The 23,918-nt window shown below is 45.9% G+C and overlaps 1 protein-coding gene and 1 long non-coding RNA gene across 2 annotated transcripts; both read left to right on the top strand.

Annotated features, from left to right (window-relative positions):
- Positions 1-12,954: 12,954 nt before the first annotated feature.
- On the top strand, positions 12,955-18,398 carry LOC139042670 (uncharacterized). The gene is made up of 3 exons (XR_011499662.1): positions 12,955-13,235; positions 16,100-16,277; positions 17,568-18,398. It is a non-coding gene; the product is annotated as an uncharacterized lncRNA (long non-coding RNA).
- A 1,249-nt stretch (positions 18,399-19,647) lies between these two features.
- Positions 19,648-23,663, top strand: LOC139042669 (uncharacterized protein CXorf49-like). The gene is made up of 7 exons (XM_070502302.1): positions 19,648-20,366; positions 20,757-20,960; positions 21,686-21,845; positions 22,364-22,440; positions 22,699-22,744; positions 23,350-23,391; positions 23,467-23,663. Exons 1-6 carry the CDS (start codon positions 19,782-19,784, stop codon positions 23,388-23,390), a joined length of 1,113 nt encoding a protein of 370 aa, XP_070358403.1. The 5' UTR covers positions 19,648-19,781; the 3' UTR covers position 23,391; positions 23,467-23,663.
- Positions 23,664-23,918: the final 255 nt, after the last annotated feature.

The following is a 23,918-nucleotide window of genomic DNA, read 5'->3' as shown; positions in this document are numbered from 1 at the left end:
TTGATCTTGTACCCTGCATCTTTGCTGTTTTGCAGATTCTTTGGGATTTCCTTATATAGGACCATGTCATCTAGGAATAGAATTAGTTTTACTTCTTCTTTTCCAATTTGTATGTTTTAATTTATTCTTCCACCTAATTTCTCTGGCTAGAATTTATAATACAATTTAAAATATCAGTGGTGAAAGTAGGAATTCTTGTCTTGTTCTTGATCTTAGGGGGAAAGCTTCCAAGGTTTCGCCATGAGTATGATGTTAGCTGTGTGTTACATATAAGGTTTTGAAACCCACTTTTTTTCATTCAACACTGTATCATTAACGTATTTCCATTCCACTAAAAGCAAAAGTATTTTATATGCTAATATATTCAAGAAATAAATGACAAGTTTTAGAATATTGGCAGAGAACAGGAAACTATAATAAAAGAACCAAATGGAAAATCTATAACTAAAAATTACAATATGTAAAGTTAAGAACTCAGTGGATAAGTGTAATAACAGATCAAATACAATAGAAGAGAGAATTAGTAAACTCAAAGATAGGTTAGAAAAATATCCAGAATGAATCTCAGAGAGACATAAATATAAAAAACACAGAAGATAGGGTAAAAGACAAAGGGATACAGTGTGAAAGTCTAACGTGTGTGTACTTGGACTCCCAGAAGGAGAAAGGATGGAGCATAAGTGTTTGTAGAAATAAATTTCTAAAATTGAGAAAAGATATCCAGACATGATTCTAGAATCCCTATGATCCACAAGCAATATAAATGAAAAGGAAAACAAATCTAGGCACTTTATAGAGAAACTGCTAAAAACAAAAAGAAAAGAGAAAATCTTAAAAACATCCAGAGAAAGAGTGTGGTAGTTCATCAAATATTAAAGTTCATCTATGTTAAAAATAAAATTATCATTTGATCCAGGAATCCCACTTCTGAGTTTATATTCAAAAGAATTGGAAGCAGGGTCTTGAAGAGGTATTTGTCCACCTATGTTTATAGTAGCACTGTTCAAAATAGCCAAAAGTTGGAAGCAACCCAAGAGTCCATTGATAGATGAATAAAATAAAAATATTTTATATCCATACAATGGAATATTATTCAGCCTTAAAAAGGGGTGAAATTCTCACACACGCTATAACATGGATAAATCTTGAGGACATTATGTTAAGTGAAATAAACCAGTTACAAAAAGACAAACACTGCCTAATTCCACTGTGAGGTACCTAGAATAGCCAAATTCATAGGGACAGAAAGAATAAGGGTAGTTTCCAGGAGCTTAGGAGGATTGTTTAATGGGTATAGAGTTTCAGTTTTGCAAGATGAAGAATTATGGAGATTGGTTGCACAACAACATGAATGTACTTAACACTACCAAACTATACACTTAAAAATGGTTAACATAGGGGGCTGGCCCCATGGCCGAGCGGTTAAGTTCACGCGCTCTGCTGCAGGCGGCCCAGTGTTTCGTTGGTTCGAATCCTGGGTGCGGACATGGCACTGCTCATCAAACCACGCTGAAGCAGCATCCCACATGTGACAACTAGAAGGACCCACAATGAAGAATATACAACTATATACCGGGGAGCTTTGGGGAGAAAAAGGAAAAAAAATAAAATCTTTAAAAAAAATGGTTAACATAGTAAATTTTACATTATGTATATTTTAACAGATTTTAAAACTTTTTAACTAAAAAAAATCCAGAGGATAAAAGATTAACTTGAAAGGAAAAATAGTTAAACTAATAGCTGACTTATCAACAAAAACAATAAAAGCCAGAAGAAAGTGGAATAATATCGTCAAGTGCTGAAAAACAATAACCGCCAACCTACAATTCTATACTCAGCAAAAATATCCTTAAATAATTAAGTTGAGATGACAACATTTTCAGACAGACAAAACCTGAGAGAATTCACCATCAGTAAACCAGCACTAAAATAAATACTAAAGGTTTTTCTTTAGGCATAAGGAAAATGATTCTAGATGGGAAGTCAGAGATTCAGGAAGGAATGAAGAAAATGAAAAAGATAAATGAGAGGAGGAGGAGAGAAATTTAAAAAAGACTACTGATGATGATAATAATAATAATATCTTGTAGGGTTTAATATCTGAGGAAAGTTAAAATACTTAACAGTAGCATGCAAGTTAGGAGGGATGGTTCACGGAAATAAAGTGTTCTAGGTCCTACCATTGAAACAATTAATATATGAAAAAGTTCTCAACCTCATTAGGAACCAGAAAATGCATCTGCAAACTCCAATGTGATACAGATAAATGTCCACCAGAATGGCTAAAATAAAAAATATTGACACTTCCTAGTTGGTGAGGATGTAGAAGTAGTGGAATTCTCACATGCTGTTCATGGTATATTCACAAAGTCATATATACAAAAGGTCACAGATATGTGGAATCAAAGACATATGCAAGAAGAGTTATAAGAGGCTTATTCATAATATTGACAAACTGGAAACAACCCAAATGCCCATCAACAGTAAAATGGGTAAATAAATTATGGCATATTCATACAGTGGAACACTTTAGAGCTGCAGTATCCAAAACAGTGGCCACTAGCCACATGTGGCTCCTTACATTTAAATTAATTAAAATAAAGTTTAAAAATCTAGTTCCTCAGTAACATTAGCTACATTTCAAATATTTGATAGCCTCATGTCGTTAATGGGTACCAATTGTACAATATAGATACAAAACATTTCCGTCATTGCAGAAAGTATTATTGGACAACACAGCTACAGAGAAAGGGTCAGCTACCTTTTTACATAAAGGGCCTGGTAGTAAATAATTTAGACTTTGCAGGCCATATGGTCTCTGCTGCAACTACTCAATTTTGCCATTGTAGCATGAATGCATCCATAGACAATATATTAGTAAATGAGGGTGACTTTGTTTCAATAAAACTTTATTTATGGACACTAAAGTGTGTATTTCACAAAATATTATTCTTCGTGTAATTTTTTCAAACCATTCAAAAATGTAAAAATCGTCCTTAATTCAAAGACCGTACAAAAACTGATACCAGGCCAGATTTGGTCTGTGGGCCATAGTTTGCATACCTCTGCTATAGAGGAATGAAAATGAATAACTATAGCTACCAATCACAACACGGACAAATCTCAAAAATATAATGCTGAGAAAAAGCAACTTGCATTAGTTTCCTATTGCTGCTATAAAAAATTGCCGCAAACTAAGTAGCTTAATACGAATTTATTGCCTTATAGTTCTGGAGATCAGAAGTCCAACACAGGTCTCACTGGGCTGAAATCAAGGTGGTGGCAGGGTTCTGTTCCTTCTGGAACCTCTAGGGAAGAATACATTTCCTTGACTTCCAGCTTCTAGAGGCTGCCTGCAGCCCTTGGCTTGTAGCCTCCTTCATCTTCAAAGTCAAAAATGTACTGAGTCCTTCTCATGCTACCATCTCTCTGGTTCTTGCTCTTCTGTCTCCCTCTTCCACTTTTAAGGACCCTTGTGATTACAGTGAGTCCACCCAAATAAGCCAGAATAATCTCCCTATCTTAAAGTTGGCTGATTAACAACCTTAATTCCATCTGCTACCTCAATTCACCTTTGCCATGTGACCAAACATTGTCCCAAGTTTCACAGATTAGAACGTGGACATGTTTAAAGGGCCCTCATTCTGTCTACCACACAACCAGACCCACAACCACATATACAGTAAGATTCGATGTATATAAAGTTAAAAAAAAGAGAAAAAATTTGCTCTAATGTTTAAGAGTGCTCCCTACTACTGGTGGTAAGACTCTAAAGAAGAAAAAGAAAGTGATTACCAGAAAAGTTAAGATAGCTGTTACCTTTGGGTAAGTGTGAGCCAAATTGATTGAGAAGGGACACAGGGGAAGCATCTCAGTACTGGGAATGTTCTATTTCTTGACTTATGTGATGGTTACAAAGGTGTTTGCTTTCTGATCATTCATTGAGTTTGGTGATCATCTTATGTGCATTACTTTTCACAATAAAAAAGTTTAAAAAATAAAGAAAGAAGAGTAGGTCAAATTTGAAATCACTAGCAGTGTGTGGTGGAAGAGTGTGTGGTCAAACACTGCTTACACAAATGCAGATTCCAGGCAGCATTTTAGTGCTTCAAAATTTAATATTAATGGACTTCCAGGGATCCTATGGTATTTGAATAAGATCTCCAATATACAAGAAACCAAAACAAACAGAAAAGTGGAATCCAGAGGAAATGGACATAATATGGGGAACAGAAAAACATTTTTTTAAAAAAACACTCATGAACCCCAAGACCTCTAGTTAATATCCTAGAGAAATGAGAGAAAATGCTGCATCCATGCTCTAAAAGAGAAACAGAATAAAAAGAGCTTATAGAAACTAAAATAGAAGACGGAGGTCAAACAAACAAGCAAGAAACTTCAAATGAAAGGTTGAAAACTAAAGTTGCAGAAATAACCCAGAAGTAATGGAAAGAGGACAGTGAGATGGATAATAGAAGAGAAAAGATAAGAAACTTTCATACTCAATCCAGAAAATCCAGTCTGCAGCTCTAGCAAGGGTGCTCTTGGCTTTGTGAAAGGTAGAGGGTTTGGCAGCGCGGAAAAGCTAGCAATTCTAAAAGGAGAGAAAAAAGAAAACTCTGGGGAGATAAAAATAAGACAATGCTATACACTGAATGTTTGTGTCCCCCAAAAATTCATAGGTTAAAACCTAATCCACAATGTGATAGTACTTGGAAGTGGGGCTTTGGGGAGGTGATTGGTCATGAGGGTGGAGCCCTCGTGGATGGGATTAGATCCCTTATAAAAGAGACCCCAGTGAGCTCCCTTGCCTCTTCTGCCATGTGAGGACCCAGTGAGAAGATGCTGTCTATGAACCAGGAAGCGGGCTCTCACCAGATGCCAAATCTTCTGGTGCCTTGATCTTGGACTTTCTAGCCTCCAGAGCAGTGAGAAATAAATTTGTGTCATTTATAAGCTACCCAGACTATGGCATTCTGTTATGCAGCCAAAATTGACCAGACAAGAAAAGTTCCTGGAATTGAAGGACACAAATCTTCAGGATGAAAGAGTATGCTAAGTACGCAGCAAAATTCACATCATAAAAAATCACCTTACTGGGATATTTCCAAATCCCAGGAATACAGAAAATATATTGATATTCATCAAATAGAAAAAAAAATATGTGATACTATGGATAACTCAATATGCATAAACTCAACAACTCAGAAGAAATAGACTGACATCTTCAAAACCTCAACTTATTAAAATTCATCCAAGATCAAATAGATAACATGAATACTCTTATAAAGAAAATGAATTCATAGGTAAATACCTTCCAAAAAAGAAAACCACAGGCCCAGATGGTTTTACTGGTGAATTCTACCATACATTTAAAGAATTAAAATCAATTTTACAAACTATCTTCCCCAAAATTGAACAGGAGAGAACACTTCCCATCTCCTATTATGAGGCCAGCATTACCCTGATACCAAAACCAAGCAAAGACAATAAAAAAGGAAGCAAGCAAGAAACTACAGACCAACAACTCTCATGAGCATAGACATAAAAATCCTCAAGAAAATATTAGCAAATCAAATCCAACAATGTATACATGGAAAAATATATCTCAAACAAGTGGAGTTTATCCCAGCAATGCAAGCCTTGCTCAATGTTTGTAAAATAATCAAGTAAATCCATTATATTAATTGTTTATAAAAGAAAAATCACATTATCATGACAACTGATGAAGAAAAAGCCTTTGACATCCACTCAAGATAAAAACTCTCAATAGGGGCCGGCCTGGTGGTGCAGTGTTTAAGTTCACACACTCTGCTTCAGCAGCCCGGGGTTCGTGGGTTTGGAGCCCAGGCACTGACCTACACACACTGCTCATCAAGCCATGCTGCATCAGCATTCCACATACAAAATAGAAGAAGGTTGGCACAGATGTTAGCTCAGTGACAATCTTCCTCAAGCAAAAAGAGGAAGATTGGCAACAGATGTTAGCTCAGAGACAATCTTCCTCACACACACACAAAACCTCTCAGCAAACTATGAATAGAAAGGTACTTCCTACCTGATAAAGGGCATCTATAAAAAACCTACAGCTAACATCATACTTAATAGTGAAAAACTGAATGTTTCCTCCCTAAGATCTAGAACAAGGCAAGGATGTCTGTACTTACCACTCCTATTCAACATCATACTAGAAATCCTAGCTAGTGTAATAATTCAAGAAAAATAAATAAAAGGCATTCCAATAGGAAAGGAAGAAATGAAAGTGTCTGTATTCATAGAAAAAATGATTATCTACATAGAAAATCCTATGAAATCTATAAAAAAATTCCTATAACAAATGAGTTTAGTAAGATAATAGGGTACAGCATCACTACACAAAAATCAATTGTACTTCCATATACGATAAATGTACAAATGGAAACCAAAAATTTAAAAACCAATATAATTTACAATATTTCCAAAACATGAAATATTTAGGGATAAATCTAACAAAATATATATAAGATCTACATTCTGAAAATCACAAAATGCTGATGAAAGAAACCCAGAAGACCTAATTAAATGGAAAGACATACCATACTAATGGATTGGAACATACAGCATAGTACAGTTATCAATTCTCCTCAAACTAATCTACAGATTTAATATAATACAATTAAAATAGCAGCAGGATTTTTGTAGATATAGATAAGATGATCCTAAAATTTATATAGAAAGGCAAAGCAACTAGAATAACTAAAACAATTTTTAAAAGAACATAATTGGAGGAATTACACTACCTGCTTTTAAGACTTACTATAATGCTACAATAATTAAGACAATGTGATATTAGTGAAGAGATAGACACATGAATCAATAGAACACGAGTGATTCCAGAAATAGGACTGCCAACTGATTTTTGAAAAATGTACAAAAGAAAAACATTGGATAAGGCATAGTCTTTTCAAAAATGGCATTGCAACATTTAGGTATCCATATGCAAAATAATAATAATAATTTGAACTTATAACTCACACTTTATTTAAAACTTAAGTCAAAATAGGTCATATATGTAAATATAAAATATAAAGCTATATTACTTTTAGAAGAAAACATAGGAGAAATTCTTCATGACATGGAAATAGATGCAGAACTTTTAGACAACACCAAAAGCATGAACTATAAGAAATCATAAGAAAAAAAGTGTTAAATTGACTTCATCAAAATTAAAAAATTTTATTCTCAAAAACACCTGTTAAGAGAATGAAAAGAGAAATACACATTACAAGAAAATATTTTTAAATTACACATCCAAATAAGATGTAGAATTTATAGAATATACAAAGAATCTCAAAACGCAAAAGTAAGTAAATGAATAGCTCAATTAAAAAAATGGGAAAAGAACTTCGACACCCTTCACCAAAGAGGATGTAAGGATGGCAAATAAGCACATGAAAAGACATTCAACATTAGCCATTATGAAAATGCAAATTAAAACCACAATGAGATACCACTACACACCTATTAGAATAGCTGAAACAAAAAGCACCAACAATACGGAGTACGGGGGAAGATTTGAAGGAAATGGTGCAGTGTCTCTGGAAAGCAGTTTTCCACTTTCTTAGAAAAGTGAACATACAATTCCCATAAGACCCAGCAATCCCATTCCTGGGAGCTTACCCTAGATAAAGGAAAATTTATGTTTACTAAAAAGACCTGTGCATGAATGTTCGTAGCAATCTTATTCATAATCACTAAAAACTGAAAGCAATCAAGATGTCCTTCAATAGATAAACGAATAAACAACCTCTGGTACATCCGTGCATTAGCGTATTACCTGGCAATAGAAATGAAGGTACAATTGATATGTGCACAACTTGGATAAATCACAAATGCATTATGCTAAATGAAACAAGCCAGTCTCAAAAGGTTACATACAGTATGATTATGTTTGTACAACACTCTGGAAAAGGTAAAACTATAGGGAAGGGAAACAGATCACTGGTTCTCAGAGGTTCAGATGGGGAGGAAGTTTGACAACAAAGGGGCAGAAGGAGGGAGGTTTTGGGGGCGATGAAACCGTTTTTGAATCCTGATTGTAGTGATGGTTATATGAATGTATCCACATGTTAAAATTCATGATACTGAAAACCAAAAAACAATCATTATTTTACTATAATAATTTCAAATACGTTGTATTAAAAAAACTTTTAATGGGTCACATAGAAAGGACAGGGAAACATAATAGCATTCAACATAATGCCAGCCTTCTCAAAAGTGACATTGAAAGGCAAAGAAACAGTGGATTAATGCCTTTAATATCCTTAGTGAAAATTCCCAGCCTGAAATTACATATCTAGCTATCAATTAAGTAGGACATAAAGACACACTTTGCTCCTGCAAAGTCTCAAAAGAAATCATCTCCCATATACGTCCTCTCAGAATGCTCCTGGCAGAGGTGTCCTGTCAAAAACATTGTAGTAAACTAAAAAAAAAAATGGGTTCCAGTAAACAGAAGATCCCACTTACAGCCTTGGCAAAGGGATGTTCTCGATCGATGCAGCACCCTTGGCAACCAATAAAGGTTGGAGCACGATCTGGGAAAGCGATCTGCAAGAAGAAAGGAATGAACATATTTGAAGATTTGGAAAATACTGCTGATAGGCCTATGACAGAAATGCACATTCCTTTAGAACAGGAACTTGATCTGTCTTGTTCACTGATATAGTCCCAGGTCTTAGAACACTTACTAGCACATGGTAAGCATTCAATAAAGGTTTGTTAAATGAAAAAAAAAAAAGAAGAAGAGGAAGAGTGAATGGGAGGAGAGGAATTTGATACAGTGAGTACACACAACTGTTTTCCAGGGGTTTTTCTTTTAAAGCTGAGCAGGGAAACGTAAGGTAGCTCAAAGGGAAAGTGGGATCAGGAGAGTTTCTCAAGTTAGGAGAAATGACGTGACCGTATGCTGATACAAATGATCCCAAAGAGAGGAAAACATTTATGAGGAAGGAGAGACGTTTTCTTGTGAGTGCCCTATGTCCTCAGGGAAATGGGAAGCAAGGTCATCAGGTGAGAGTGAAGATGGTCCGTGACCAGCGAGTACCACCAAATCCTCAACCTCTCTAGAGGTTCGCCTCATCTTCTTGCTTAACCGAAAGCTGGCTGTTCCCTAAGATCATTACTTTCCTTGAAGGCTTCTTAAGCGATACTGTCGTCTCTCGCACACCTCTAACACCATAGGGCTAAACCCTTTGCATAATTTACATCGCTTTAGAGTTATTAAGACTAGTTTCACAGCCCTCGATGTGTTTTATCGAGGAAAATGATCGATATGGACTTGAAAAGCATGTGAACAGTATTCCACTGTTGTTGAATGAAGTGTTTTACTGATGTCAGCTAGCTTGAGTTAATAGAGACTGTTGTTCAAGTCTTCTATATCCTTGCTAGTTTTCTGTCTAGTTCTTCTATCAACTCTTTGAGAGTGGAGTATTAAAGCCTCCAGCTACTATTGTTGAATTCTTCTATTTCTCCCATCAATTTTGTCAAGTTCTGTTGTATACATTTTGAAGCTCTGTTGTTGTGTGCATTTAGGTTTAAAACTGTTATATCTCCCTGATCAGTGGATCCTTTTGTCATTGAACAATGTCCAATTTTGTCTCTAGTAACATTCTCTGTCTTAAAGCTTCACTTTGTCTGGTATTATTGTGGCCACTAGAGTACCCTTTTCGTTGCTGAATTCTTGGTGTATCCTTTTCCTGTCCTTTTACTCTCAGTGGGTTTATGCCCTTAAATCTACAGTGTATCCCCCGTCGAGAGCATATAGTTGAATCCTGTGCTTATATCAGGTTGACAATCTCTACCTTTAGATTTAAGTGTTTAATGCATTCATAATATACGTAGATTTACACCTGTTATTTTCTGTGAGTTTTATACGTTCCTCATGTTCTTGTTCCTCTATTCCACCATGATGACCATCTTTTGTGTTAAATAGATATGTTCTAATGTACCGTTTGATTCCTTTGTTCCAGGGACCCGCCCCCTCAGGCCTCAGTGCTTGCAGGGTGGCCCTTCCTCACCTAGCAAGAGCTAGCACCTTCCCTGTGCTGGTAGATGCTAGAGTCTACTGCCCCACAAAGCCACAGGTGCCCCTCCCAGGGAAAACCCCACCTCCTCTCCATAACCTCTCTGGGGATATGCCAAGCCAGATACGGGAGAAAAGAAATTACACAGCAAGGGAGTTGCAAGAAATAGCCACCCACCCTCTACTGGCAGAAGCAGGGGAATATTCCTGAGATTGGATTTTGAGAGTGCTGGACTAATAGGACTGAAATATAAGACTGGATAAACAAGTTTTACTGAGCGGAGGCACTTTCTCATGTCACGGGATTTAACACGCTGGCAAGGACTCCAGGAGATGGTGGAAAGTCACTGCCAAAGGTGGCCCTTAGAAGCTTTACGAAAGTGACGGCCCACATGAACAGAAGTGGAAATGCCTGCCTTGGACCGGTAGATGGTAGAGGAAGGAACCAAAAGCTTGAGTGATGCAGGCATGCTGGAACGGATAGAAAATGTGAGGCCAGTCATGTCGCCTGATGGTTACGTTCCGCGGGAGGGCCAAGAGGACACACCATTCACCAAAGCTATCAAGAGTGTTCTGGTGAGGGGTGCCCCAGGATCACTAAGAAGTTCAGTGGTTGCTCGCTTCCCCAGGCCGAGGCGGATGATGGAAGGAAAGTGGTCCCAGCCTCGGGTCATTACCGTCCCCTGGCATGATGGAATTCTGAAGCAATAGAGGGCAGAGGGCAACTCTTAACCAAGAGACACCGGGAGACCACATCTCCAGTAACAACCGGCAAGGTCAGAGGAGCAGTCAAGAGTACTTGACTGGCAAGGAGCTGAGAAGACGGTTCAGACCGCAAATCTTCCTAGGGGCAACTACAGCCAGAAAAAGGCAAGAACGCAAGAGAAGGAGGGTGTTTGTCCCAGGAAAAAGTCAAAATCTCTTTTTCAGTTCCGGGTTCTGAGGAAGTTTGAGGCCAGCCCCACTGTCTGAAGAGGTGGATGAGTCCTAAGGAGGAAGGATCCGAGAACAAGGAGGTGACTATATGTACTGTTATGATGCTGTTGTCCTTCACTAAAGGGAATGACTGCCACTTATCAGAGGAAAGAGGACTATCCAGACACTTCTAGGACTATTGGACACAGGGTCTGAGCTGACACTGGTCCCAGAGGCCCAAAGTGTCACGATGGGCCTTGTGGGGGAGTGGGGCCTGTCAAGCCCTGGTAATAAAAGGAGTTGGGGATAGAGATCAGCTCAAGGTGAGCTGACTGGGTCCATGAACCAATACGGTGGTCATTTCTCCAGTCCACAAGTTGACAATTGCAAGTGATACGCTTGGCAGTTGGAGCAATAACCCCACATTGGGTCATTGGTCTGGGAGGTAAGAGCAACCAAGTGGGGAAGGCCAAGTGGACCCTCTGAACCCCTCTGGGATGGAAAAAGGCCAAGAAACTACGTAAAAACCAATATCAGATCCTGGTGAGCATGGTAGTGGGTGTTAAGCAGACGTTAGTGACACCATTGGAGACCTATAGGATTCAGGGGAAGAGGAGGTAGGAGAGCTGCAGGGACGAAGAGAGTGGAGATGGTGTGAAGACGTTCTAGGATTCTCTCTATGGCAGAGCGGGAGGGAGGGAGAGAAGGAATGGAAATGCTGAGAGGGATGCCAGAGGCGTCCGACTGGATGCATCAGTAATGTTCTCGAGGATGAGGTGGGGACAGATTTCGCTATATCCTCCGTTACCCATTTCAGCATGCAGGAAGTAGCACACCAAGTCCCTAAAAGGCATGGGGAGAGGTGGGAGAGGGTACTGCCACACATAGGCAGCGACTGTTGGGGGGCACCCTTGAGGAGGCTCATGGCAGATGTAGAGTGCTCCCAATCGCCCCGGCTCTGTAAGCTTCTCCGGCACGGTAGGGTTCTCAGGGGCAGACCCAGAGGAATCGGGCCTTTGAGTTCCCGCAGGCAACAGGCGTCCAGACACCCCAGGCCTCTCTTGGAGATCAGCCAGAGTAGGATGCAGGAGGGAGAGGCAACGGGAAGACAGAGGAGTATGAATGGGAAAGAGAGGAAGGAATGTAGGGAAGGACTGGAGGGCTGTGGAGTAGGGACTGGGTGGCAAAAAGGGGCAATTCTAACCCCAGAGGGCCTTACAGAAAGCAAGGGAGGGGCCACTTCCCAGATATCACGATAGCTCAGGCCAGGGAAGCTGGCAACCGGCAGTTTCAGGAAAATGGGACAGACAGCTGGCACCTCCCCACCACTGCCACCACCTCCGTTAGGCCTTCTTTGTGGGCCCTTCCAGACCTTTAAAACATTCTGGTACATCCACGTATATGTATTCTCAAACACTGTATGGGATTGGTTTGTTGTCGTCGTCATTGTTGTTTTAATTTACAAACGTGTACCCAAATCCCTTGGTCTGCAACTTCCTGAATGCAGTCACAAGGATGCTTCTGCAAGCCGTGAACATGCCTCATGCCTTCCTCTGACTGCGGCGTTTTCATCTCTTGGATGCACAGGCCACGTTGCATTCATCCATTTCCTTACTGCTGGGAGTTTAGAGTGCTCCCAGTGTTCCCCATCACCAACATCCTCGTGCACGTGTCCTTGGACACTGCACGTACCAGCGACTCTCCAGATGTATCTGGCAGTGGACGTGCCCAGTCATAGAGGCAATGGACGTTTTTTCAGTTTTAAGCTTTACTGCTGAAAGTGATACCTGCTGTGATCTCAGCTTCCCATCATTAAACCCAGCATATAGCCCCATCATTTAACCCAGCAGTTAAAACCAAAGCACCCATTCCCTGCTTACTCCCTGGCTTCCTGGCTCCAGAATCCACTATGTGCTGTGGAGTCAAATGGCCAAGGACAACCACGTGGATTGGTTATCTCCTCCCCACAAGGAGCCATGGGCTGCCGGGAAAGCAGCTGAGCAGCAAGGTCATGGGCTCTCTCCTCTCTGCACGTAGTCTCAAGGCCAAACGCAGGCTGGTGGAAAAGCTCTGACCAACAAGGCCATATGCCCCCCCCCCACCTAAAACCCCAAATAAAAACCCTTACTTTTAGCTTTTTGGGGAGTGTGGCATTTCAGCGTTAGCAGCCCTTTCTCTTGTCTCAGAGCTCTGCCGTAATAAAGTCCTACTTTCTTCCACAGCACCTGGTGTCAGAGGTTGGCTTGCTGCACCACAGGTGAGTGAAAAAAGGTCAGGAGCCAGAAATCACAATAAAAAAAACCCTGACCAACAACTGTTTGGGGCAACAGTTAGGCTGTTAAGGTAGCTAAGACTATAAAAATTAAAAGAGTTTAAAGTAATATTATAGAAAGAGGTTACACCAACTTTGCCTGGATGTTTTATGGGGGGGGATAGATGTTATGTCTAACCGGGAATGCCTTCCCTACATAATATTGTAATACCAAAACTTGCTAATGGAATTTCTAATATAAGTTATAATTAGGGGTATAAAAGTTGAAAACTTAAGTTAAAAGTTTGTAAAAACTGGTATATTTAAATGGGAGTTATGTAAAATGATTACAGCTCTTTTTCCTGATTGTATTATAGATCATGTTGTGGGGATAAACATTATGTCTCACTGGGGAACGTTTGCCCTGCCTGATATTGTAAAAGCTTACAAATCCACCTTATAGGCTATGTTAATTAGACGTGCTAAAGGCGATCTGACTTTAATATGCCCAAAATGAGCCAATTTCAGCATACCAAAACTGATGTATGCAATGGAAAAAGCCAGCTACAACAATGGAAAGCCTATTTTAATCTTTTGAGGCTGCTAAATAAAATCAGAAATACTTTTCTGCCCCTTTAAGAGAAAATAAAAGGCTGAGTAAATAAATAAATAAGCAGCTGAAGCCAAATCTGCTGCTTTTCTCTCCTCTCTTGCTGAGCTTCCCAGCAAGCTGAGCTTCACTTCAGCTCCCCCGAAACTCCTGATCTAAAATTAAGCAAGTAAAAATAAGTAAACCTTTGAGATAACTTAAAATTGTAATGGCCATTCTGGGAGACTTCTCTTTCAGAAAAGACAGGATTCACAATGAAATGCAGTCTTTGATTAATATGTCAAAACTTCTAAAAGACAAAGTTATTTAACATGATCCAAATTGACCTTTGGTAAACGAAAGCCTATCTAAGTTTGCTGATTTGATGTAAAATAGCCCCGTCCTCTGAGTTATCAGCACTGGATACGATGCAGACATAGAGCCTGGGTTGACTGGTCAGATGAGCTCATGTTATCTCTGTTAACAAAATTGATCAGCAAAACTAATAACTCAGTATAATAGCTAATTTTGTTTGATCTTTCATGAGGTTTTTGTAGACGACCTAAGTATAGTCGCTCAAGACAGGTAAACTAGATAAATTAAAAGGATAAAAGTTTTTTGAAAAACTTTTGAACAATAATTATGTTTTATAGTCTGCATACTTAAAAAAAACAGCTTCCAAAATCTGTTTGCAAACTTAAACTTTATAGCTTTACTAAGTTAAGTTAAATAATAAAAGTTATTGGGTAGCTGGCTCATTTCCACATAAGATAAAATAGTAAAGGTTAACTACTAAGCATAGATTTGTCTGCCTTTGGTTTCTTATATCAAAGAAACTAAAAAGCTTAGGTTTATTGATAAACATGTTTTACGTGTGCTGAGGAACTTTCTATGAAAAAACACACATGTATAAGAAAAGTAAAATGTATGTTTTCGGTAAAAAAAAGAATATAAAGAATGGTATAAAGAATGGGAATATTTTTGTTTCTTGAGTTAAGAAAGGTAAATTTGTCCTAAAGTACAGGGATAAATTTTGAATGTAAAAAAAGTAACACAAAGTTTGTGAAAGTAAAACCCTAAAGAGTTTTATGTGTGGTCAAGTTGGCTGTGATTAAAATGAATTTATTAACTAAATAAATTTATATGTCAAAGTAAACTGGTACAAAATTAAAACTGGGGCTCCTCTTTCTTGAAAGGATAATTTTCCTAAAGTTTTAAACTGCTCTTGATAAAAAGACTATACAAAGGTGGGTTTTTTTGGACTATTTTAACTCTGTTTCCCCTCGACTGTTTCTGTTGTCACTGTGAATAGATACCTGAACATGGTTTCACGGTGAGCTTTGTTTCCTATCTGGACAAATGTTTTAAAGCTTTTAATATTTTTGACAAGCTCCCCCCACCGACACACAAAAATATTCGAGTCCTGAATAAAAGCTTTCTTTTGACCTGGAAGAGGAGGAACAGTTTCTCTGGGAATTTTCAGAGGGCCACTGAGACTTCTCAGAGAGATCTGCTCTCTTCCTATAAGAAAAAAACACTAAACTAATTAGGCTTATTTGGCATATCAGATTACACGGGAAGTGTTGTCAAACCAGTAATGATAAACTCTCTTAAATGGTACTTTGCGAATGAGTGTTATTGATGTAAGTATTTTAAAAGTTATCTAAAATTCCGATCTGTTCTGATTGTCAGCCGTGATTCTGGCTATTAGCTCAAAGTATTATATGTCACAAGAATGGTCAAGTGTCTTTGTCAATTACCATTTTTGAATGTTTTGTTATTTACAGACAGTTGTTTTACTCTGATGTTTTCGCAAATATGTTTCATCTTCAGAGAGATTCATGGAAAGGACTCTAACACTCTAGAATACAGGTTTCCGATAAACTTGCAGATTACAAAACTGAACTGGGTAGGAAATTACACAGCCCTAACAGAGAAACGGATGACTTCATGAAACTGCTGACAGAAGATTGAGATCAAGAACCAATTACATGGGACTGAATGAACTGATGAGGATGATTATAATTTTTATGGCCTTTTGCTTCACATATTGCTGATTTTTGATGTTTTGTTTTTTTTTCGGATTTAAGAAAACCTTTTTCTCTAATCTCTTAAGGACCCACGATTTATAGCAATTTGTAAGCAAGATTGAAGCACTTATCTTTTTCTCCCTATCTGAGCCCTCCAAAATGTAAATACTCCTGGTGGGTAAGTACTCCTATTCTCACGGCAATATGGTTGTTTGCATAAGTCCAATAACAATCTGTTCTTCTTATAACAGGACACAACTGGAAACACGGGTTATAATACCGAGGCTTTGACTGGAACATCACATTTGGGAAAGACGTACAGGCTCAGATGTGACAAGACAGCTTCTGAGGAATGAAGGTGGACTGTCTGGAAGAAAGCCACTTGGAAATATTGGCCTGGTACCTTGCTTATGGCTTCCCAGTAACCTGGTAAGGTTGAGTAAAGAATGCCACTCCCTCTGGCAGGTGCGAGGAACCTCAATATTTTGGGGAACCTCAGGAAGAGAGGAATTCACCCAAATCTGTAGGTACTGCAGGTGGAATCTGATGACAAGTCCTTGGCTTGGTTTTCCTGACCTTCAGAGGCCTCTGAAGTTCAACTCGAGGCTCTTCATAAAAGGTTCCAGCAAAGCAGATTTAAAAGAGCCTATATAATCAATTACTATTCTTGCTGCACTTATGTAAATAATTATGCCAAACTTCTTAAAACTTGACTTATTTTGCAAACCAGTTAGTCTTAATTTGGCTATCTTTATAAAAGGGTGATTTTAGAGAGAAGATTATGTTTCAATAGAAACTATAATACACACGTGTAGATGTTGGATTCTGGTTCTGTCAATTGTCTCTGAGGTCTTTGTTACATCTGTTAACTGGACTGGATCCTGAATTCTTCTAGTCTCCTGAAACATCTGGCTACAAGCCTCCAAACCAACATTTTCAGGTTTTTTCCCATCATTTTCATTCAGAATCACTGAAAACTAAACCTGCCCGTTTTTCCTGAAGCCTTGCAAACTGAAGCTGGAGGACTTAACATAAACTTAAGAGAGATTCATGTCTACCGCTGTGTGAGCCACTCGAAAAGCTACCTGAGTGCCCGATGACACCATGGGAGACATTTCAAACTGCAAAGGATGCTTCAACCCTGACTTCTAGGAATCTCGATTGCTTGCCTCCTGGGCTCAGGAACTAGTTTACAATTTGCTCCAACCGTTAACCTTGTTTTTCTCTTTCTGTTTCTCTGGGGAAACTTCTTATTAGATACCTGGTTACTTACTTACATGACACAGGTCCAACTTTGGGGACACACCTGCATCACCACCTTATTAAGAGACTGGTTCAGTGAGATGAAACCACCTAGGCCCCAATTCAGCAGGAAGTAAGTAGCTGAATTGGTCACAGCCCCAAATCCCTCAAGAATGAGGGATGAACATAAAATAGGGGAAACTGATACCAGCTCTGATTTCACTTTCCCAGTGTTACAGGCTCTTAACATCAGCCCTGATATCAGTTCCCCCACATTGAACCCAGCGTATACGGCGTTAAAACTAAAACCCACCACCCCCTTTCCTGCTTCTCTAGCTCCACTCACATGTAAACACCTGTTTCTTTAAACTTGGACTCCTTGAGCTTTACAACCAAATGGGAGTTACAAATTGTTAAAAGCCCAGGTGGCCTGGAGTTGGAGGCACACTAAAGTTTAGCTAATCACGTGTCCTTGAGTTTGCCAGGAAAGCCGCTGTCTCAAGAGTATCAAGGAGCGGAGGCTCCCCAGACCTCAACTCCTCGACTCCGACTCCCGGCGCTCGAACCCGCCTCAAACAAGAAGACGAGACACTGGCGAAGGACGCCCACCTGCCATCCTCCTATCTCACCCTCCCCCCTGCCTTGCTGCAAGCAGCCTCTCAAGGCCAAACGCAGGCTGGTGGGAAAGCACCGAGCTGCACAAGCTACATGTTCCCCCCTCCCCTACCCAAAACCCCAGATAAAAATCCCTACCCATTCCTCATCGGGGAGCTGGCAATTTTTGAGGCATGAGCCCTTGCTTTGCTCCCTGTGCCTGGCACAGTAAAAACCTCTCCTCTTCCACTCAAGACTCTGTTCTCGTTATTTGGATAGGCATCGGGTTCAGAGACCGAACTTTCGGTTACACCATCGTTAAACCCAGCATCTATGTAGTTAAAACCAAAGCACCCATTCCCTGCTTACTCCCTGGCTTCCTGGCTCCAGAACCCACCAACCGCCTTTATGGAGACAAATGCCAAGGACAACCACGTGGATTCCCTATCTCCTCCCCACAAGGAACCACAGGCTGGTGGGAAAGCAGCTGAGCAGCAAGGTCACGGGCTCCCTCCTCTCTGCACGTAGTGTCAAGGCCAAACACAGGCTGGTGGAAAAGCTCTGACCAAAAGGGCCATATGCTCCCCCTCCCCTACCTAAAACCCCAAATAAAAACTCTTAGTTCTAGCTTTTCGGGGCGTTTTGGATTTCAGCGTTAGCCGCCCTTTCTCCTTGCTCAGCGCCATGCAAAATAAAGTCCTCTTTTCTTCCACTACACCTAGCGTGAGATTGGCTTGCGTTGCAAAGGGTGAGCGAACTCACTAGAGGTTCGATAGCAAAAGCGAGGACTCTGCAGCCAGACGGCCTGGTTTGAAGCCTGCCACTGACTCCAACAAGCCGAGCCACCCTGGGCCACTGGCCGAACCTCTTGGGGCCTGTTTCCTCCCCCATAAGAGGGCGGTAAGAGTGGCTACTTGAATCCTAGGCTTGTCCTGAGGACGCGTGACTACTTATCTACGGCGCTCAGAAGAGTGCCAGACACCGACGGAGTCCGCGTGGGAGAAGTTTCTTTTCCTGGACGCTGCCAAACGACCCTCCCAAATGTCTCTCCTGCCCCGCTGCCACCACCAGGGCCCCTTCCCCACCCCAGGCCCCCCTGCGACGGTCAAAAGCACGGGTTTGCTCGTGACGTCCCCCACCTTAGAACGGCGAAGGTCTTGGATTGCTGCAAACGTGGCGTGTGAAAACCGATCTGTGGCTTTCTGTCTCGCCTCCAGAACCAGCGACGCTGACCACCCTTTGGGGCGAGCACTGGGTGTTGGGATTCCCCCTCGTTTGAACTGACTCGCAGTGGGGGAGGGGCCGAGAGACGCGGGGCAAACCCCGGCCCAACCCCCAAACCGGCCTGAGCACACAACCATGGCCGATTTGAGCAGCTACCGTCCTCGAGCAGTTGCGACAGAGACCCTACAGCCGTAAACACAACATTTGCTCTCTGGCCCTTTACGGCGGAAACAGTACGCCGACCCCTGATGGCTGGCTGCGGGCTGCCTGTGCCCATTCTCCTATGGGGTCGTACGTCTTGTGGACTAGAGGCCGGCCCATCCCTCGTGCGCTACGGGCCCCATCGGGGGCCTGCCGTGTCCCCTCACAAGCCCCACCGCACGCCCCCCTGGGCCCGGGGCCGGCCTTGCCCCGCTCCGTACGCGGGAAACCGGGGCTCAGAGCCGCGGCTGCTACTGGAAGGTAGCCTGTGCCGGGGAGGCGGGCTGTTCGGAAGAGGCGGGACGAGCGGCCCGACGGCCGCACTCAGGCACGGGACGGGCTTCCCACTGCCGGCCCGCGAGGGGCTTCGGAGGCCCCCAGGGGCCCTGGACGCGATAGGGGAGGGCCTCGGGGGGGCGGGCCCACAAGGGGCGCGCTGGTTGGCGGGGGCGGACCCACGCGAAGGGCGCGGCGCAGGCGTCGAAGGCGCGCGCAAGCCGCGCGTGGTTTGAGGCGATCTCGTGCGCCGCGTCTGGGGAGGGCCGGCGTCCCCCACCCCCACCGCCGCCCCCAAGGCCTCGCCGCTGCGCGCGCACGCGCGCCGCCACCCGTCCCAGCGCGCCCGGGGCCATCGTCTCCCGCGAGGCGGCCGGGGAGCCCCGGACTCACGACATGAGCTCCCCCGACGAGGGGTCTGTCTGGGGCGCGGGTTTCGGCCCAGAGGGCGGGGCGCGGGCCGGCGTCCGCCCCGCCGAGCCCGGAGCCCTGCGGGCAGTCGGTCTAGGCCCTGCTCTGGGGGCGCCGCGGAGCGGCGAGGGCGAGGGCGGCTTCCCCCAGCCCGGGGGCCGCCCCAGCTGCCCGGCCGACGGCAGGGACGCGGCGGCGGACTGTGCGTCCTACCCGGCGCCGCCGGCCGCGGCGAACGTCGTGCAGCAGCTGACCCGGCGGGGCGTCTGCACATACCGGTCCCCGGAGAGCTGCGCCGCCCGAGGCTCCACCGTGTGGGCGGGCCTCGAGCCAGGTGCCGGCGGCCCCGGCGCGCCTGCCCTTAGCTGGGTGGCGTCGCAGCCGGCTTCCGCCGCCCTGCTCCCGCTCCCTGGGCCCGAGGGCGGCCCGGCCTGGGGCAGCCCTAAAAGAGGCGGGAGGAGCAGGCTGGGCAGCCCTGCGAGTCGCGGGCGGCCCTCGGCGGGAGGCCCGGTCCGGCTGCCTTCCGACCCCGAGCCATCAGACGAGGCCAGCGAGCTACAGCCGACGAGGGTGAGCCTTTGCCCCGGAGAAGGCGGCCAAGCCCAGCCCAACGGCCCCGAGCATCCTGGGGACCCACCCAGACGCTCCAGTTTCCCCGCCAGGGAGAATTTCCTCCACGTGCCGGGCTCTTTCCTGCCCTCCGCTGCCCGAGCGTTCGCCTTGGCTGTGGAGAGGCGGGCTGTTGGAGGGCTGGACTTCTCTTCCTCCAAGAAAGTAGAGTGTGTGGTCTGGGGCAAGGGGGGGAAGAGGCCCAGCTACCAGGCAGCGGCCGCTGCTGCGGCCGCCGCCGGCGGCGTCCCGTCCCGGGCGACTCCCTGGAGGAAGGCGGCCCCGGAGAAGAAATCCCTGGGGGCTGCTTCACAAGTTGCCCAAGGGAGAACCTTTCTTTCCTGGGGGCAGAGAGCCTCGGCAGCTCCCCTGGACCCGGCCACGTTCCCGCCAGTCTCTGGCGTCCCGCTGCTTGTGAGGTGCAGGAGGGCCAAGCAGTCCAAGCAGCCCGGCACTGGGAAGAAATCTGTGGCCGGGAGGACAATGGAGTCTCAGCCGGTGGAGGTGGCGGGAGAAGATATTGACCCAAACAGCGACCCAGCCCCGCGGGGCCAAGTGAGTAGGCCCTGCGCCTCCTCTCTCCCCGCCTCTGCCCCCACCCCAATCGGGGACTTCTTTACCCATGCTCCCTCTGCCCTTCCCTCGGGGGTGGTCACTGGGGACCCTCGGTCATTAGGTTGCCGGAGGGGGGTCGTCGTAGAAGGGGAAACGTGAAGCTAGCACTGCATGGGTGGGGGGGGTGTGTGTGTGTGTGGGGGGGGTGCATGCGCGTGTGCGCCCGCGCGCGTCTGCCGGCCACCATTCTCGACCCTGGTCCTGTTTCCTGCGCCCTCCCCCAGAGAGGAGCTGGGATGGAAGGGAGGACTGGTAGCTGGTTGGGACCCGGGGCCCCCTTCAAAGTCTGGGCCGCAGAGCTTCCGTGTTCAGACTCCCGGGCTTCCTGATCCTACTTCCTAGCTGTTCCCCAAGCCTTCTCTGCAGGAGACCTGGGCCTTCTCAGTGCCCCACTGTTCTCCCCAGCTCAGCTCTGCCTCCTGGCCTGGGGCTGACTGAGGGCGAAAGTGCTGATGAGATCAGCCTCTGAATTCCCTGGCCTGTTCCCTGCCCCACCCCAGCCTCTAAACGCATCTGGGTACGGACACACACACACACACACACACACACAACCACACACACACACACTCTCTCTCTCTCTCTCTCACACTCACACTCTCTCACACTCACACTCTCTCACACGCTCTCACATCCCCGGTCCAAATGGGTGAGAAATGGTTCTTTAGCCTCCAGGACACAGACCAGGGCCATGTAGTCGGTGCGTGCGTCGTCCAGAAGGCAGCAGTGGCCACCTCAACACCAGAGCCGCTCCCCAAGTTGCGGGAAACCCACAGTGCTTGGCCCGGAGCCAGGGAAATACGGTGCCCAGGGGGCCTGCACCCTCCGGTGAGTCTTCTGGGTGAGTGAGCCGCGAGTGAGGGGAGAGCGGACAAGGAGGGAAGGCTCTGGCTCTGGCTCTGCTGGCGGCTCAGCCTTGCTCCCAGGCCTCGGTGCCTACCCAGGCAGCTTCTCCCAAGGAGGCGGGGCATGCACGGGGCTGGCCTTCAGCCACATCATGCTCTGCAGGGGCGCGAGTCCTTAGCAGCGCCCCAAACCGCGACTCCGGAGGTAGACTCTCCGCGGGACAAAGCCTTTTCTGCTGAGTTCTCTTGGGCCGCGGGCTCATCCCGGGGCACGGGCTGTGGCTGCGGCTCTGGGAGAGTCCCACACAGGCCCCAGTCCTGGGGGGCACAGTGGCACTGGGGCTGCCCCTGGGGAACAGGACAGGCGAGGCAGGCCCTGAGAGAAGATGGGAGCTGCGGGGCAGAGCAGGGGCAAGTCCATGCCAGCAGAGGGTGGTGCTGCCTCACTTTCCACTTCCCTGGGAGCCTTGGAAGCTGGACGTCCTGTTCCTTCCCGCTCAGGTGACCAGGAACCGCTTGACCGACCTCCAGGACGGCAAAGGCAGCAGCAACCACGTGGAGCACGGGGCTGTCCTCGGGTATTGCTTCCGTGGCTCCTAGAGATGCAGGCCCAAACGAGACGGTGGGGTCGGTGTGCAGGGTCAGCTGACATACGTGTCCCCCTCCGCGCCCCATCCCGCACCCCGTGGGGGGAGCGCACCTCCTTTCCCCGAGGAGCCCCTGCCAGTGTAGCTACTGGGGTTTCGGAGGTAGGGTCCCGGGGAGAGGGGAGGTCGAGGCGAGAGGAGGCCAGCAGATACTAATCGTTTCTCTTTCTCTGGTGTCTGCCGGCCTAGTGTCACGTGCTACAGAGAGAAATAGGCGACCTGAAAGAGCACCTTGGTATGAGGCACCTCTGGCTGGGGCAGGGGCCGGGGCAGGGGCCCCGGGACCGCCTGCGGTGTCTTAGTGCAGGACTCAGGGCCCCGGGGTGGGGCTGGCGGGCGCAGGGGCAGGCGGCCTCACAGGGACCAACGTTCCCGTGGGGAGGAGAGCCCAGCAGGCCTGGCCCTGGAGCCTGCTGTCAGGTACAGCCCAGCGCCTGTGCAAATAGGAAAGTGTTGTCTGCCCTGCACGCGCGCACTGTCGACGCGAACGAGGCCTAGAGATCTCCTCCTATTGGGACGCTCAGAGATGCCTCCTTGGTTTTCCCTGTACCCGCTGCTTGGAGTGCCTTGTCCGCTGCCGTGTGTTGGTTCATTTGACGAGTTCCCAGTGGCTCCGACATGCCCCAAAGCTGGAGACCCACTGGCACGTTTGGTTCTCGTTTAGAAAACATTTCCCCCACGGAATTCAGGTGGTGGGTGACTGAGTCCGGCCCGGGGCTGCTTGCACAGGGCCCGGAGGGGCTTCCAGGGGCAGGGCTAGGCCGTCCCCCCCGGGGACAGGGGCACGGGCTTCTAGATCCCCGTGGGTGGAGTGCCTGCTTAGGCGTCTCTCTGTTTCAGCGGCCGTCCTGTCCCTGGCTGACAAGTTCCAGAGCCTTTGAAGTGAGTGTTCCACACACCAGATCCCTTCCCACAGTCGGGGCTCTTCCGGAGGGCTGGGGCGGACCCTGGCCTCAGGCTCCTCCCCGGCCCCGCTCTGTTTCCAGGTTGAGCCCAGCACCTTCCCACAGGAGAAGCAGCTGGTGCCTTTGGAGCCCGGGACCTGTGGCCAAGCTGGTTCCCTCCTGTTCTCCCTCAGCCTGGGCTTCCTCTCCCCTTCTCTTGCCCCCTCCCCACCCCAGTTCACAGCAGTTTCACATTAAAGAACCTCTCATATTCTGTGGTCTGTCCTCTCTTTTGGGGCGGGGGGTGGGGGTGTGCGGGTCGGGGCAGGCAGAGGGGTTGGGGCGGGCTGGGGCACTGCCGCATTTCAGAGCCTTTTCCGGAAGAGGAGCCCTGGCATTCTGTGTGGGCCTTCTCCCTGTGGGGAGTCTGGGCCAGCCTCTGATGGGAGCCCTGCAGTCAGGCCAGCAGGGTGCCCGGGGTCTGGGCTCTGGCTTCTGTGTGGGCGCCGCCCAGCCACACTCGCA

This window comes from Equus asinus, chromosome X (assembly GCF_041296235.1).
Source record: "Equus asinus isolate D_3611 breed Donkey chromosome X, EquAss-T2T_v2, whole genome shotgun sequence".
NCBI classification, from domain to species: domain Eukaryota; kingdom Metazoa; phylum Chordata; class Mammalia; order Perissodactyla; family Equidae; genus Equus; species Equus asinus.
Note: the sequence above shows the minus strand (reverse complement) of the source record. Positions and strands in the feature narration are given on the sequence as shown.